The sequence below is a fragment of the Periplaneta americana genome, chromosome 16 (genome assembly GCF_040183065.1).
Source record: "Periplaneta americana isolate PAMFEO1 chromosome 16, P.americana_PAMFEO1_priV1, whole genome shotgun sequence".
NCBI lineage: Eukaryota > Metazoa > Arthropoda > Insecta > Blattodea > Blattidae > Periplaneta > Periplaneta americana.
Window position 1 is genome coordinate 189076421 of NC_091132.1, and position 19005 is coordinate 189095425.

Consider the following 19005-nt stretch of genomic DNA (forward strand, 5'->3'; position numbering starts at 1 on the left):
GGCGTGAAATAACAGATAGCTGAGAACATTTTAATAGGGACAAAGCTGAAAGGACAATCAGAACTGAATTAATTTGATCAGAAAAAAATTACTGAAGAAACAACTGTAAGTGAAATGAAGGGAAGAAAAAAAGATTGACGAGATTAATAATAGGCCTAGTAAACTGGTTGAAGGGACGATCAAGAGGAAAATTAGATGATGGACGAGACTATGAAACGGAAAATGAATCATGAGATGGTTAGGAGAACGGAAAGGTGGGCGTGGATCATTTTGTAGGGACTCAATCGTGCCACTACAAACATTTCTTAAAATGTTTAAACTAATACCAAAAGCTGTTGCCATAACTCTGAGTTTTATTGGAAGAAATAGGTGATGACTCACTGCTAGAAAGATATTAAAAATATTTGTAAACATAAAAAATGATCTATTTAGTCTGTCTGCACATATTTAGACTGTGAAGCATACTTGAACAATAATAGTATTTATTAAACACAGACTTCTTTTTATTTGTTCTGGACACCTGGCTTAGGATCTCACAGAGTGACTGTGATTATGGAACATTGGTGGAATGACAATGATGAGGGGAAATGGGAGAACTCCGACAAAAAACCCTCGTGCCCACTTTGTTCACCATCCAGACGGGGATCGAACTCGGGTCGCCACGGTGCAAGGCAGAGAGACTAATCATTCGGCCACAAGTTATGGAATGTTTGAAAAAGTGTCTACATATATAAAACAGAATAACACAGCTTAAGTTTAGACAACTCTCAGCTATACACATAACACAGAAGAGCACAGCACAAGCTTAGACAGGATACTGAATTTCGGTTTTGTCTTTGCAGTGTAGGAAGTTCAGATTTTTACAGTAGAACCGGTCCCCAGCCCATTAGGGTGGCAGGAGGGTGAGTAAGTTTGCAGTAAGAAGAATGGAAAGTGTGTGACCTTGGCAACCATAAATGCTTGTGGACGACTATAATTGGTGTTAATAATAAACAGACAACAATACAGCAGAACACAACGCCATATGAGAACAGTGTACAATGTCATTCGTCCAGTGGCGGTTCCTCTATATGAGCACAGGAGCACGTGAACACCTTAAACACCAACAATAATCATACATATTACTGTATTAATATTATTACATCTATTACTTTCCAATGTGTAATGACGTTCCTACATATTTCGTCTCGAGAGAATGTCCCATTCATATATCGTGTGTCTTTAAATGTCCATTGGACAGATTGACAGCAGTTCGCACAATTTTTCCGTAGCAGGGTGAAATAGCCTGAGGCGAGAATATTTTCTGGTTGGTACAATGGTTACAATAGCTCTGGCTCGCACAGGTCTTAACGTGCTAGTGACAGAGAAAGAGAGATGCTCCATCTCTCTTGGGTCTGGCATCCTGTTCCTTTCTCCCTCTTGCCTCGTTTTCTCTCTTTACTGTTTCTTTTCAAAATACCGATACGCACGGGGGCTGATTCTGTTGTCTTTTGTTCAGCAAAGTAAGTAACACACGTGTGTAAAGTTGTGAGGGTGTTAAATTAAGAGAGAATTAAAATATTCCTCCGTAGCACAATGACATAAGAGCGATTAAGTACATTGGCTATGTTGGCCATGGAAAAAAAAAACTTGTTAACAACATTAGTTATTGATAAATTTGCATCTCTCAAAACTAGGCGCATGGAGTTTCTCTACAAATAAATCTAGATCTTCAACAACAGCAGTGAAGGTGAGTCCTATGAATTAATTTTACTCTACTCTTGTTTAATGGTTTTAATTTTGGTGTATATGCGTAGATTTGGTACATGCATTTTAGAACTCGTTTATCTCTGACGTGTGACTCACCTATACGAGAATAGCCTATATCAGTGTGTTCATTACCAATATTTTTTTTTTGGGAACACACATCCAAGAAAGGCACGAGCCGCCACTGCATTCGTCTGATAATTCCCGCCCTGTACAAGAACCTCAGATTCATTGATGGCAGCTTTTGGTTACTGCCACCACCTCTGCAAGGATGCGACACCGGTAGAACATCAGTGACGTCATCATTGAAATTCGGAACACCGTGATGCCATCAAATTCCTCAGCGCTGAGATTTGGAACACGCTCAAGGTGTGGGCCCCTAAGATGTAAAGGAGAAGGATGCATTGCAATGATTGAAAATTAAATCGATCATTCTTCTACACTGTCCATCCATAAACCACAAAAGAAGTAAATTAAAATCATCAGCACCAGTTGCAGAAGACACAGCCCTGCAGTATATATTGACCACACCCCGACTCTGCTACTAGCAACAGGCATCTACAGGGTGTTTAAAAAATACGGGGCATAATTTCAGGTATGTACTTCCCACATGTAGACAATCAAAATAGTTCATTACAACATGTGTCCGGAAATGCTTTATTTCCGAGTTATGGCCTTCACAACATTGAAATTCACCGGAACGTTTTTCTTTCCGCAGGTCATTGCCGTCAAAGAAGACATTAAGAGGGCACTCTGACAGTTCATTCCGAGGCGAAGGTTACATTCAGTGTTGTGTAGGCGTTAGACTGTGCGACATGTATTCAAATCAAGAGCTGGCAGAGATACACTTCATGTACGGTAAGGTGGACGGCAATGCTGCGCTGGCTCGTCGTTTGTACCAGGAGAGGTACCCACAGCGACAATGTCCACATTGGAAGACATTTGTACATCTCCATTACCATCTGTGCGAGTATGGAAAATTTAACTCTCCTGGTTTGGGAAGGGGACGACCAAGATCTACAACTCCAGAAGTACAGGAGGAGATTCTGGAGGCTGTGAACATGACTCCTTCTATCAGCACACGAAGGGTAGCATTGCAAGTCAATGTTCCTCATACGACTGTCTGGAGACTGTTAAAAGAGTATCAATTGTATCATTATCATTTGCAACGTGTACAGGCCCTGTCACCAGCAGATTACCCTGCACGAGTTAGGTTCTGATCGTGTTCGCAGGTCAATGAGACATCGATGTGAGGTCTATATTCAAGCAGGAGGTGGACATTTTGAACATCTTCTGTAATGACAACGACCTGCGGAAAGAAAAACGTTCCGGTGAATTTCAATGTTGTGAAGGCCATAACTCGGAAATGAAGCATTTTCGGACACATGTTGTAATGAACTATTTTGATTGTCTACATGTGGGAAATACATACCTGAAATTATGCCCCGTATTTTTTAAACACCCTGTATAATGAACACCGATCAAAATACCCCTCATTTCTTGTGAAAAACAACTGAATACGCTACAGTGGACTATAGTCGACTTTATGTTGTCAGCAAACAGCTGGATACATTAAGAAGATTGATTGATCATTTAATGCATTGTTGAGAGGAACTATTATGTGCTATTATACCGTATCCACTCTTAAATGATCTGCGTCAAAATAAACCCATGTGACCTGCTCGCGTTTCATTGGTTATGGCACCGAAGCGCAATGTAGAAGCAATGCAATAAGCACAAAAAAAAGTAGATCCCTTCATTAAATTAAAAATATGTCCCCTGAATATACTTGTTATTCTTCCGCAATTGAAATAATAATATCCAAAACATAGAAATGACTTCAGAATATGTTTTATATGACTTTCTTGTGTTAAATTCTATCGTACCTGTTTTATGGGTCATCCTCAGAACTGGTAGTTGTTGGTCTTGGTGCCTCTTGTTTTGTTTCCTGTGAGGGTGTGTTCGTGTGGTGTAATGTAGAGTCAAAGAGTGTGTGTGTTTTGAAATTGAGTTGTGTGTTGAGCATTTCATTGGGGTGTGTTTTTGTGTGTCTGTATATTTCATATTGTTCTAGTGTGTTTAGTTTCTGGCTTTTTGGTTGGATGTGTAGTATTTCCATGTCTGTATTGATGTCTCTGTAGATGTGGTTAGCATTTGTGATGTGTTCTGCATATGAGGAGGTGTTTTGTAATTTTGTTATGGCTGTGATGCGTTCTTTGTAATGTGTTTGAAATGATCTGCCTGTCTGCGTATACAAACTCAAATGTAACACCTGCAACAACTTCTACATAGGACAGTGGCTTGTCATTGTCATAAGGAGGAAGGACTCAAGGTCAACAAAGCTTGGAATCCGGCCCTCAGAAGCACACACATCAAACCCTTTCTCCGACAATTAGACATTATGACAGCCAATCAGAACACCGAAACCACTGGTGCGGACCGCGGCGACGACAAGCAACAACAGCCCCACACCTTTAATATCGACGTGCTACCAGTCTCAATGCCAGTTCCTGATACACACAGCAGATCTCTCCGCACACGTGTACCACGCTAGTGAAGATGTCCACCGGAGTAGTGGACGAAACATTTGATAATAATGTTTTACAATTAGCTACATATCAAAGTCAAGGTAACTATAATTATTAAAGAGGACATAAAATATCTATTTAGAGTTAGGCTTAGGCCTATATTATACTTAAAATTATGTCAATATCTATTTTATTACAGTATACTTATGATAAAACTTCTATATATATATATATATATATATATATATATATATATATATATATATATATATATATATATATAATTTGAACTGGTAATAGAAATTACGGGAAAATGGCTGAACGGATTTTAATGAGTGACCCCTCATTTTCATGCCTGGCATCCAAAGTTTTTCGGAAAAGTAGTAGTTTTCAGTGAAATGTCAATTTTCCTATTTTCCAAAATCCATCTGTTGTCAGTTTTGAGAACTAATGTTATTGAATCACGGCAGACTCGATTGAATTTCAGAACAAAACACACACTACAATAAACAATAGGCTATTACACGAAGGCCATGACCTGCAGGATTGCCGACATATTTAAAGCTCAATTCAATTTGTTATTAAAAACTGATTCTGCAGTGTATAATTTTCTCAGTAAACTGTGTATTGGATATTCAAATCTACGAAACCTGAGGTGGTTTGATGACATTATTACCATTAGAAATTAAATATTATTATAGTTAATATCATGATGCGTCTATTCTTCATTAATTGTACACAATATTGACGCTATATTGATGACATGAAAGTGAAACGTTTTGAGGTTATGTAAGTAAATGTAGAGAATATCTTAATTTATATCTTCATTTCTGTAATTTACTGAGCGACTGCTATATATAACTACAAAACTTAAGTAAAATAATAATACTGTTATTAAAAATCAAATATTTTTATACTTATTAAACCAGTGGGGTTGGGTCTTTTTCATATACTTAATGGCGGTGTAGTGTAGATATTGATATGTGTCATTGTCTTCAGTATTGGGTCGAGAGAGCGCAAAAATTACAGTTCCTAAGGAAAGATAAAAAGGTATTACTTACTGATAAAATAAGAGGCCTAGAAAATTTTGTAGTCTCCAGATAATTTCAGCAAGATCTCTTAGTACGATAAAATGATTTTACGCTCTACATTCAAGTTCTACATGCAGCAGCTATACGAAAATGCTATTGTTCGAAAGCATAGCAAACCTGACATTTTTTAACTATTGCCTACAATCCACAATGACCTGAAATAGCTACTGCTATCGTCCTGACATTGATACTTGCGTTTTCGCGTTGAAACTCAAAAACTGAAGTTGGATAGGTTCAAGAAAAAGTATTTGGCCCAAAAAAATCCATTCAGAGGGAGTATGTTTCATTATTATGGAAGCAATAATTATCAAAAAGACAAGTATTCTTCATTGGAAATAAATCTGAAACATTTTTATTTGAACGTCTAACGAACTTAGTTTGCAGCAGCATTTGCTGTACAAGCCACCAGTAATAATATAAAACGATTTTACAGTTAACTACTGTACATGAAAGCCAAGGGAACTATAACTATTATGAAAATACATAAAAAGACTGCACAAAATGTGAACTTTGTAAGCAAATAGAGTTATGATTAGGGCTAGAATTTTGATGAGAAAATGTCCTAAAAACAATGCATTTATAACCTAAAAATCTTTCAAAAATGACCTAAAAATTGATCTTACATAATTGCCTTAGTAGGAAAAGAGGTTTTGTACTACTTTTATTTTTATTTTAGTAGGTTATTTCACGATGCTTTATCAACAGCTTAGGTTATTTAGCGTCTGAATGAGATGAAGGTGATAATACCGGTGAAATGATTCTGGGCTCCAACACCGAAAGTTACCAAGCATTTGGTCATATTGGGTTGAGGGAAAACCCCGGAAAAAACCTCAACCAGGTAACTTGCCCCGACTGGGAATAGAACCCGGGCCACCTGGTTTCGCGGCTAGACGTGCTAACTGTTACTCCACAGGCCTGGACTTGTACTATTTAATATTTAGACTAGTAATTAAATTAAATTTTACATACTTTTTTCTAAGTAGTATTTACTTACAAATGGCTTTTAAGGAACCCGAAGGTTCATTGCTGCCCTCACATAGCCCGCCATTGGTCCCTATCCTGAGCAAGATTAATCCAGTCTCTATCATCATATCCCACCTCCCTCAAATCCATTTTAATATTATCCTCCCATCTACGTCTCGGCCTCCCCAAAGGTCTTTTTCCCTCCGGTCTCCCAACTAACACTCTATATGCATTTCTGGATTCGCCCATACGTGCTACATGCCCTGCCCATCTCAAACATCTGGATTTAAGTAGTACACTTTAATTATTTTATCTAATGTAGTTTCCATGTATGATCATTCACCTCTGCGTCGGCATGTGGACGTGAGGTCAGCAGTCGGCTGGTCAGTCTTGGCCCTTCATGGGCTGTAGCACCATGGATTTACTTTACTTTTAGTTTCCGTGTAGTGTACCACAAGGCCACTCTTAACTGGAAATAGCAGGTATAAATGAGTCTATATTGAAGGGGTGGTTGGACTGATCCATTATATGGGGTGTACTACGTTAAAATGGCAATATTTGTGTACAAAAACGATTAAAATATTATACAAAATAATGAATATTAATGGACAAAATATGTAAAGAAAATATAAAAGGAAATAGACATTATTTTACATCAATAATGGGGATTTAAGGCCAAAAATTAAATGAAATGCCTAAAAAATGACCGAATAAAAGAAAAGATGCTCTTATGAGTTGAAACAGGCAAAAAAAAAAAAAAATGCCCTAACAAATATGTCTTAAAACACTCAGTTTATCACATAACATATAAATACTAAAGCAGCTTACTAGAAAAAAGGTGCAATTTCATCACATACTATACTTGTTTTTTTGAAAGATGGGACATGACAGTTAAGCGGCCGAACTTGGAACTACAGTGCTATGTTGCCAATATGGACTACCGCGCTGCCAGCTGATGGAAGCCAGCAATTGTCGTGAAGATGGCTGACGTTAAAACATTCATTGACAATTCACATGGAGGTAAGAAAACAATACAAAAATCGACAGAGAATCAAAGACGAAACATACAAATTCCAACATTGTGTGCACAATAAATGTCGTCAAGCGAGCTATTAAGCACTCGCCAAGGGGAAGTGTAAGTTTGGCAACTCAACCACTGTTACCATAGCAACAGGCCTACCACGCTATGTGACATTCAGTTGTTTTTCCGATTGCAACGCTCCTGTCATGTCCCATCTTTCAAAAAAACAAGTATAGCCCTAGTTAGGATCATTGGCAAAGAGTATATTCCTTCAATGTTGCTGCCATCTACAGGCAAATTACTTGAAAAAAGCGCCAAATCAGATAACTTCAAAATTCAGGCATACAAATTACCAAAAGGAGGCCATTTCTTGATTTTTTAAAAATCCGCCCGGACCCCGGACAAAGGCCTAAAAAGGAGGACATGTCTGGACAAAAGAGGACGTCTGGTCACCCTAATCTCACTTCATGCACGTGTATTGCACTCAGAATGTATTCGCCAATTCAATATGCCCTCATATAATCTGTCTAGTATAAACTGTCAAACAAAACCTAGTGGAACAGATAGTACCTTTCATGTAAACATCAAGCACAGAAGTCAAGCATTACTGAAGGGAAGGATCATGTTGATAGAGAGGAACCAGTTTATTGAATTCTGAAACTGAACATTGATTTAACATAGATAATGGGTTTCAGTCTTTCATAATTACAATTAAAACTGGTTGACTTCATAATGGCTTTATTATTGTTAGTCAAACTACCAAATACTTTAATTCAGCTTCATATTCGTCACTATATGAATCGTTCCCACGCACAAATACATTAAATAAACTGTCCACGTTCCCAAGCGTCTACACCTCAGGAGCATCCGGGGAATGGGTCAAGTCTGTTCTTCCTCAGTACAAACTGGATCTTTCGGTCCATGTCTTCATTATAAATGGCTTTACACCTCTCAAAGTTCACCCTGCGGCGTGTCTGCAACACGAAGAATGTTATACTCAACAAACAGCACAACACGAAATATAAATTGAAACAACAGCCCACATGGACAACAACAATTCATCAGTGTTTGTAGGAACCTGGCAGTTAAAAAAGTAGGTGTGCAAGGTGCACTATTTCTCTTGTGTTGTTGGAAATTTGTATTTTTAGAGTTATATGAAGCAGGTGAGTGATTCTTTGTAAATTAAAAACAAAAACAGTTTTACCGCACATTTTTTAGTAATCATGTACTCAAAATTCTACAATTTGCAATTTTTCGACAAATTTAAAAATTAAATTTTCCATCAGTTACAATAATAATAAAAAAACATTTAATACTTACTTACTGGCTTTTAAGGAACCCGAAGGTTCATTGCCACCCTCACATAAGCCCGCCATTGGTCCCTATTCTGAGCAAGATTAATCCAGTCCCTATCATCATATCCCACCTCCCTCAAATCCATTTTAATATTATCTTCCCATCTATGGCCTCCCTAAAGGTCTTTTTCCCTCCGTCCTCCCAACTAGCACCCTATATGCATTTCTGGATTCGCCCATATGTGCTACATGCCCTGCCCATCTCAAACGTCTAGATTTAATGTTCCTAATTATGTCAGGTGAAGAATACAATGCGTGCAATTCTGTGTTGTGTAACCATTCCCCTGCAACTTCATCCCTCTTAGCCCCAAATATTTTCCTAAGCACCTTATTCTCAAAGACCCTTAACCTATGTTCCTCTCTCAAAGTGAGAGTCCAAGTTTCACAACCATAAAGAACAACCGGTAATATAACTGTTTTATAAATTCTAACTTTCAGATTTTTTGACAGCAGATTGGATGGTAAAAGCTTTTCAACCGAATAATAACAGGCATTTCCCATATTTATTCTGTGTTTAATTTCCTCCTGAGTATCACTTATAAAAACATTTAATAATAATAATAATAATAATAATAATAATAATAATAATAATAATAATAATAATAACAATAATAATAATAATAATAATAATAACAATAATAATAATAATAATAATAATAATAATAATAATAATAATAAGTATTTATGGACTTACAAAAAGCATTTGACAGAGTGGATTGGAATAAATTGATGGGGATCCTAAAGAAAATTGGCGTGGATTGGAAAGACAGGAGGCTCTTCAGTAACCTTTATATGAAACAAGTCAAAGTCAGGATGGGAGAAGAAATGTCAGAAGGAAGTGAAATAGAGAGGGGAGTAAGGCAAGGATTCCCTTTCACCTACCCTGGTCAACATCTACTTGGAGGATTTAGTGAAGAACTCTTTTCAAAACATGGGAGGAGTGATAGTAAGAGGAAGAAGAATAAAGTGCATAAGATTTGCTGATGAAATTTTTTTAGTTGGTTATTTAATACCGCTGTATCAACTACTAGGTTATTTAGCGTCGATGAGATTTGGTGATAGCGAGATGAGGCCGAGGATTCGCCATAGATTACATGGCATTCACCTTACGGTTGGGTAAAACCTCGGAAAAAACCCAACCAGGTAATCAGCGAAGTGGGGATCGAAACTGCGTGTGAACGCAACTTCAGACCGGCAGGCAAACGCCTTAACTGACTGAGCCACGCTGGTGGCTGATTTCCTGATGATATGGCATTGTCAGCAGAAGAGGAAATGATACTGAGGGATATGCTACTGAAGCTAAATGACAGCTGTGAACAGTATGGGATGAAGATAAATGCAAATAAGACGAAGACCATGGTCACAGGAAGAAAAGTAAAGAAGGTAAACTTGCGAATTCTAAATGAGGCAGTAGAGCAAGTGGACAGCTTCAAATACTTCGAGTGTACTACAAGCAGTAACATGAGCTGCTGCCAGGAAGTCAAAAGGAGGATAGGAATGGCCAAGGAAGCTTTCAATATAAAAAGGAGCATCTTCTGTGGACCTCTGGAAAAAGAAATTAGGAAGGGACTAGTAAAGTGCTTTGTGTGGAGTGTGGCATTGTATGGGGGCAGAAACACGACGACGAAATGAAGAGAAACGAATAGATGCATTTGAAATGTGGATATGGAGAAGAATGAAGCGTGTGAAGTTGGACAGACAGAATAAGAATATTTATGAAGTACATTATTATATTTATTAAGTACAAATATAATAAACCTTTAAGAAACGCTGATATAGCTCTCACAACCTTTTCAAAATTAATAATAACCTATTAACTAAAATATTTTCAGACAACTATGGCATTCACCACGACGAATTAGACTGCGTGCTCTCCCACCAACAGCATTTGCATCACAGCTTCTCCATCTCTTTTAAATTTATACATTATATTTAACATTTTAACATAGTTAATATCAAACTGTACAAATTTAATTTTAATGATAGGATCTAGTGAGAATACTTAGCCTTTAATTGTATAAGGTTAATATCATGCCGTGCCTTCTCCTTGTCTTATATACACACGAGAATCTAGCATCAGTGTTCAGCTTTACCATGTACAGTTTACCTCAAGAGGCGCGAAATTTATACAATTGTAAATGCCAGTACGTGCATTACTTACCATGTTATTAATTGATAGATCAACTTATCACCTATTTTTAAATATTGTTTGCATCTTATGCACCTGAAGATGACTTTTTAAAGTCGAAAATATTAGTGACTTCGTACTAAATATTGTGATGTAACAGATTATCTGACCTCACAAATTGAAAAGTGTATCTGACTGAAAACTTATCATTATTATTATATATAATTATTAATTAGGTCGAAACATGTTAACAAGGTATGTTAAAATTTAACACAAGAAAGTTCTTATCATACATATTCCGAAATTTTTAATTAACAAAAGCCTGGGTTAGTATAATGTATTTTACTACAATAGCTTAGTGGATTAAAAAGGAAGAAGTTTTTTTTATTCCATTTACCTTATGTGGCTTTTCATAGTAACGAGTGAGACGATATTGCTCGAAGAAGCCTTCTTTGCCCATAATCCTGCAATGAAAATGTGTTAGTATTAAGGATGGGAGATTATTAGAAAATAACCCGTTATTTTAAAATTAATTTAACCTCAAAGAAGTTAACTGACCAAAAATAACCGGTTACTATTTTTAACATTTTAAAGTCAGCAAATTAGTCAGGAAAACAAAATGAGAGTTTCTTTGCAATAGAAATCAAAGAACAATTTACACTCAACTATAAACCAACCATAAGATAGTTAAATAAACGTCATTAGATGTTGAAGATCATCAATGACGTCCCTAAAGAAAGTAATAATAATACTAATAATAATAATAATAATAATAATAATAATAATAATAATAATAATAATAATAATAATAATAATAATAAAAGGTTATGAAATTGCGTCTTCACTCACTCTTAGGGTTATACGTGACATAAATAAAAAATAACACAAACTGCGTCGTTTTTAGATAACCTTGATTATGATACATGTCAACGGGCAAGTTATTCTCCTATAACCAATAAAATAATACTGAAGTCAAAGTTTCTCGCCTTATGCACAGAGAACATCTACGACAATGCCCATCCCTGAAGTCCACTTGTGAAAGTGATCAGTAGTTGGAAGCTAGAGACAAAATGGAACAATGGTATAAAAATATATGAGTAACCTATGTTGCTAAAAAAAAGTTAATCGCTATTTGAAATGCTCCAATCCTAAAGATATATTGTAAGCCAATCAGAGAAAGCGACTAAATTAGGCACCATATATTACTGGCACTGATTCGAAGCTGAATTTCATTTTGCCATCTATGGGCAAATTAGGTAAGTAAAGCAGTAACTCATACCCCATTTATGAATGGCCTATGAGACAATTTGTACACAGGGTTGATTGCATAGAGTACAAAATAATAAAAAGAAAAAAATGTTCGACTGATATTAAATTTGAAATAAACTTAAAATACATTTGATTTGGTGAATATTTAAAAAAATAACCAAACGATTGGTTATTGACCAAAATAAGCGGTCAACAGGTTAAACCAGAAAGCAGAAATAACTAGTCTAATTAACCGGTTAACCATATGAAAATAACCGATTACTTTTGTCCATTCCTAGTCAGTATAGTTTTTTTTTTATTTTTATTTTTTTAACTCTTAGGTAGGATATGTCAGGAAACAATTTATTTCTAAAAATTATGCTAGTCAGGATTATCATGGTTTTACTAATTATCTTTTAAAATTTATTATTAAAAATATTTTGCTGATGATCTTGTCATCATTGGTAAAGATAAACAAGCAGCTTCTATCCTTATAACTACAGCCCGGATTTCTATGCAAATGCATGTTTTTGTATAAACTTGTTACACTTCTCAAACTTTGCAAATATTCGTTTTATGAGCTACAGATTCCAGATAATCGTACCTTTACCATGCATGTTTCCATGTTTTGGCGTTTTTGGGACTAAATTCATGTATAATGCATATTTTGAAGATTTAAAATTTGTTGTTGTTTAGTCAACTGTCTGAAGACTGTTTTAACTTTATAAGTAACACCAATAAGGCGTCACGCATGAGGCAACTAGGCCAGGAGATAATGGGGTAGGGTGGCAGTTCATTTCCCCCTCCAATGCATACATCACCGATTAGCTACATATTCCACAAATCAGACCAGCTGCATACAAACAATTGTTCTTCCTCTAATACATATTGTCAAGTGAGATGTACTGCCTGATAATAGATATAAATATCAGCCAGAACCTGAATCAGAGTTTTTAAATTTAATAGCACATATTTATTGCATATTATATCTTTTTCTTTTCTGGCTTTAGTACATACATTATGTTGTCTTTGATAATAGTGCCTTTATGAATGTTGCTTCGTAGAATCTGATATTTCCACGTTATTTGTCTATCAATCACTAAATGAATGAATGAATGAATCAATCAATCAATCAAACAATCAATCAATCAATCAATCAAAGGACATTATGGAGCATGTCGACTCCATGTCGATTTTACAAAACACTTCCACTCTGTTCTGTCTTTTGCTAGTTCCTCCCATTATTTGTCTACTGCGACAAAGAAATTAAAGAAACCTACGGACTGGAAGGTCCGGTGTTCGATCCCAGGTGATGACAGGATTTTTTCTCGTTGCCAAACTTTCAGAATGGCCCCGAGGTTCACTCAGCCTCCTATAAAATTGAGTACCGGGTCCTTCCCAGGGGTAAGAGGCGGTCAGAGTGTGGTGCCGACCACACCACCTCATTCTAGTGCCGAGGTGAAGGAAAGCATGGGGCTCTACCTCCATGCCCCCCAAGTGCCTTCATGGCATGTTATGGGGATACCTTTTTTTTACTAGTAATATGGTTTTGTGGCATTGTACCTGACAACTAATCTTTGAACTTCCCACTAAATTTCACCCCTAGGACTCACGTTACGGAATGCGCGTTGGTTCGATTCCTCATGGGGAAGAAATTTTCTCACGAAAATTGTACCCAGCATCATGATGCACTTGGGGAGCTACAATAGGTAGCGAAATCTGGTTGCGAACACCAGCTTATAATGTCTGGGGGGATCATCGTGCTAACCACACGATACCTCCATTCTGGTTGGATGATCGTCCACCTCTGCTTCGGCATGTGGGCATGAGGCCAGCAGCCAGCTGGTCGGTCTAGGCCCTTCACGGGATGTAGCACCACGGATTATTATTATTATTATTATTATTATTATTATTACTAGCCATACCCGTGCGCTCCGCTGCACACGTTAGAAATAAATATAAAGTAATTACATAATTAAAATAGGACGTTTGATCCAGGGAATATTCGTGTTTGATAGAAGGATAAATCGTTTAATATGTTACTTAATTTAAATTTTATCCAAATAATTAAAATGCGATCATTTTGGTCCAGAGACACTCATTTGGTGCAATCACAATTCCTTTAACATGTTTCTTAATTTTTATTACATTCAACCATAGTTTAATGAAGATTGACATCATTTAGATTTAATGTCTATATTTTATTTTACTTGTTATAGGTTTCCATTGAATTATGGTAATAACTTAATTTTAACCCTTGTTTTCTGCGTATTCAGTAAATGGCATTTGGCCCACTATGGTTCTGAACCCTTCAAATAACTTAAATTTTATTATATTATATAATATTACATATTATGTTATATTATATTATATTATATCAGAAGTTACTGTAATGACATTATAGCAATATGTCCATCTAGAGAAACTACACTTTCCAATGGTGAAATAATAATTAATTACACAAATCGGTTAATTTAGCTTCCGATATTACTTCATATAAACAAAGAAACAATCTCTGTAGGCTATCTTTCATAGCTTTCGATTGTTGCTGTCCAAGGCCCCTTATAGACGAAGTCATTTGTTTTTTAATTCATTACACGGCCTTAGATGGCAATTATTTTAATTTTAAAACTCATTTATCTCATTAAATATCAGTCCCATCAAAATTTTCCAAGGAATAAAACTTATCGCGAATTATTTTTAAAGAAACTTTTGTCATGTAACATTTTTCACAAAAATCAATAATAAGCGAGATATTCCAATTTATTTAATTCAGGCCCCCTTATAATCCCCCTGTTAAATAATGTATTTTGAATGCCATATAGCCTAAAATCTACGTTACAACGAACTTAATTTATATTCCAATTTTTATCGAAATCCGTTCAGCCATTATCGCGTGAAATGGTAACAAACATACAGACAGACAGACATACAAACAAAAATAAAAAAAAAAACGATTTTCGGTTTCAGGGTAGTTAATTATATACGTTAGGACCAATTATTTTTGGAAAATCGAAAATTACCAGAAAAATTTCGGCTACAGATTTATTATTAGTATAGATTACTAAATTCCACCCTCTGTTACACTGAAACTTCAAACTTCAAACTCTCGCTCGTTACAAGCTGGAAGTCAAAATAATAAAAGAAAGGAAGGCAGAAGCAGCATGCTTACCAACTGCAATTTAGTATACTTTTGTGTCGAATTGTGAAGTGTTGTTACAGCTTGTTTTAGAACTGCAAGAAAAGATATTGTGTAAAAATGGATTGAAGGAAAGAAATTTCTAAAGACAGACGGTGATGTAGTTTATTGTGATTGTTGTAATAAAGACGTAAGTAGTTTTGTACTTTGGGGCGTGCGATGGCGTCACAGTTAAGGTATAAAACCGCAAATTCGAAAGGTCTCGGGTTCGATTCCCAATGAGGTCATGATCATGCGGAAATGCGAAAGACTTACAATTCCACCTCACTTTTCCTAAAATTTCTTCGCTTAAGTATGCACCTGTCACTTCCTGTAATGTAGAAAAATCATTTTCTGTATTCAAGAACATTCTTCAGACAAACACATCAGCTTAAGTGACGAAAATCTGAGAAATTAGTTGTAAATAAAATAAAAATGTAACAATGTAGGACACAATTTTGATAGTGCACATTTTTACTGTTTTTTCGCTTCATTATGCATGTTTTGTCATAATATATGTTGTTGTTGTTTTCTAATGCCAAGCGTTTGACAATGAAGTCATTTGACCTCTTGCACGCCAATATTTTTCAAAGATATTATCATGACCAGCCAATAAAGCACAGATTTTGAGGTGTTCCGAATCCATTTCTTGGTTTGAGTTGCACAATGGGCAGTTAGGGGACTGATATATTCCAATTCTATGCAGGTGTTTGTCCAAACAATCATGGCCTGTTGCCAATCTAAATGCAGCTACAGACGATTTTCGTGGTAAATCGGGAATTAACTGTGGATTATGATGCAGAGAGTTCCATTTTTTCCCTTGAGATTGTGTTATCAAATTTTGTTTGTTGAAGTCTAAGTATGTAGATTTAATAAATCTTTTCACAGAGTAATACGTAGATTTAGTAACAGGTCTGTAAGTAGCAGTGCTGCCTTTCTTTGCTAATGCATCCACATTCTCGTTTCCCAGGATTCCACAATGGGATGGTATCCATTGGAATACAATTCTTTTATTGAGTGATATTAATTGAGAGAGCATTTTAGTTATTTCTGCTGTTTGAGATGAAGGTGTGTGTTTAGAGACGATTGATAGAATAGTTGCTTTGGAGTCTGACAATATAACTGAGTAGTTTAATATCAAAGGATTATTTTCAAAAAACTACAAATAATGCCCATGGCTTGTCAGTATATATTTTCATTAATAATCTTCCTCGTATGTAATCGAGAAAACTTTGTAACTAATTCAAAAGTTCATAGCATAAATACACGTCAAAAAAATTACTTTCATACTCCATCGGCAAGTCTATCGTGCTATCAAAAAGGAGTGCGTTATATGGCAGTAAAAATGTTTAATAGCCTCCCTATCGATATAAAAAATGAAACTCAAAACATAAAATTATTTCGGGCCAAATTAAAGAAGTACCTAATTTCTCACGCCTTCTATTCTGTAGGCGAATTCATGACATACAATAACGCTTCATGAAATTGATACTAAAACTTTGTGTTGTACTAGTAGACTATATTGTAAATCTGTAAATCTCGTCTGTATATATTTGATCGAGACTGTGACTATAAATTAAGACTTTACAATAGTATTAAGTTTTTTGACTTGTTCCATATTCTAGCTGTAAGCAATGTATGAATACCATGGAATGTTAATAAATAAATACAATACAATACACAGTAAAGAATCTTATGCTAACACATTCAATGAGAATTTCCTTCCATGAGGTCTATCAGAGCCTTCTTTAGTTACTAAAGAAGGCTCTGGGTCTATCAACATTAGGCCTATTTCTAACTCTTAATTTCATGCATGGACGACACCGTAAAATTACGTCTGAATAAAGCGAATATTTACCCTGGACCAAAGTACAGGAGGTCGTGGACTGTGACAAACTCAGGTTAAGAAATGCATTTCCCACCATCAACCATACTAGGCCTACCAATAAAGTTACGATGAAGGTAAAAGTAGCGAAGTAATCTTTTTTTCTACCATGTGCTGCGCATGGGAATCGAACATTTACCTGTGAAATTAAAGTTTTAGTACAACATATTTAACTATACGAAATGTATTATCACACTAATGAGTTGAAGACGTCCAGATCTACGTACCGACATGTTACAAGCATTACATGTTTCAAACTACTATTCCTCTGTTACCTGTTTATTATTCGAAGCGCTTCTTCTACATTTCCATTTCTTACTAGAACTGTGCGTGCAATAAAGTGCTGATGATTGAAACCCATTTTATTTTCCGGTAAAATATTCAAACATAACCTTTAACCATACTCCTCGCGTTTTCAGTTTTGTTCAGTGTTGCCACGGGTAAGCGGTTTCCGACAGTGTAATGAAACTTCCCTTAACTTAGTAAAACATCCTACAACATTTATGACACTTCAAATTGCACTTTGCGATTCCGAATAACGAAAATTTGAAGACACTGCGTTTTAAACGCAAAATGAGAATATATTTATTCATTCATTCATAGTTTTCTGCCCAAGGGTAGGTCTTTCACTGCAAACACAGCTTCGTTCTTTTCAGCCTTCCACTTCGTTCTATGATGTCTGACAGGAGAATATGCCGGCAGAGGTCTCTGTCCAAGCTTGTCTTGAAGTTGGGCGGGAATTAGAGATAATAATATGGTTTATTTAACGACGCTCGCAACTGCAGAGGTTATATCAGCGTCACCGGATGTGCCGGAATTTTACATGCCAGTAAATCTACTGACATGAGCCTGTCGCATTTAAGCACACTTAAATGCCATCGACCTGGCCCGGGATCGAACCCGCAACCTTGGGCTATACCAACTCGCCAACCAGGTCGACTGGAATTAGAGATGGGATAAGCTGTCCCTTTTAAGAAACAGTTTCGACTGTAACTGTTCCATGAACGAAACTGTTCCAAAATAACAGTTTCAAAGAAACAGTTTCATAAGAATATGTTTACAACGTCAGTTCCAACTGTTTCAACCTCTCATCTGCTTCGGGAACATGTTTCAAGGCTCTTGAATCGTCTTTAAATCAGCTGTTCAGTGTATTATGACAACGAAAGATAGTTTTCGTAGGTTACTGTTAAGGGTACAGTAAATAACTACAATTCAAAATGAATCGATTTTAGTAAAAATAACGCATATAACCCTAGGAGAGTTTAATAACGATGACATTAGCCGATGATATTTTTCGCGGTATATTAATAATTAACACTATGTTAGGGCACCATGAACATATTCTCGATCAATGGACAGCTAATAATTAGGAGATTTATTAGGGAATTTGATTTGTACAATTAAATTGCGCGATCCTACATAGGCTACTGTTGCACGAAGGCCGTGTGGAACATGGATAATATTATATCTACTGTCCGTTACTCAGGAGAAGACGAGCGGAAAGAATGTGACCTTCTTGACAATCGCTGCTGATTATTATAAACATCGCTCAGATAAGCATCCCAGTAGCCAGGTTATTACTCGTGCAGGAAACATGAGTAACAATGCATATGGAAATTAAAGCTAAGTTGAACAGAAGGAGACCTAATGTTTCCGCTTACTGCAGTACAAATATTGCACGTGTTGTCTTACGTTATCTGTTCACATCCATTCCTCCTCAGTCCGCTCTCGTCTTCTCCTGAGTCACCGACAGTACTTTCGATTGGAGGTCAATGGCCTTTGCAGACAACAAGAAGAGGAAAACTGTTTATCTGTTGGAACCATGTGGAACGTTGAAGTTATCACTGGAGCAGTGTAACACT

At 36.2% G+C, this 19005-nt stretch overlaps 1 protein-coding gene across 1 annotated transcript; it reads right to left on the reverse strand.

The window, feature by feature from the left end:
- Positions 1-7974: 7974 nt before the first annotated feature.
- On the reverse strand, positions 7975-17768 carry mRpS21 (mitochondrial ribosomal protein S21). Its single transcript, XM_069815424.1, has 3 exons — positions 17419-17768; positions 11230-11296; positions 7975-8323 (listed from the first exon to the last, which is right to left on the reverse strand). Exons 1-3 carry the CDS (start codon positions 17502-17504, stop codon positions 8207-8209), a joined length of 270 nt encoding a protein of 89 aa, XP_069671525.1. The 5' UTR covers positions 17505-17768; the 3' UTR covers positions 7975-8206.
- Between the last annotated feature and the right edge of the window lie 1237 nt (positions 17769-19005).

Excerpts from the sequence above, each read along its gene's own strand:
- mRpS21 (XM_069815424.1), bottom strand. The coding sequence starts at position 17,504 with ATGGGTTTCAATCATCAGCACTTTATTGCACGCACAGTTCTAGTAAGA. Across the intron at positions 11,297-17,418 it reads GCGCTTCGAATAATAAACAG|GATTATGGGCAAAGAAGGCT; the intron begins GTAACAGAGGAA and ends TTTTCATTGCAG. Across the intron at positions 8,324-11,229 it reads ACTATGAAAAGCCACATAAG|ACACGCCGCAGGGTGAACTT; the intron begins GTAAATGGAATA and ends TTCGTGTTGCAG.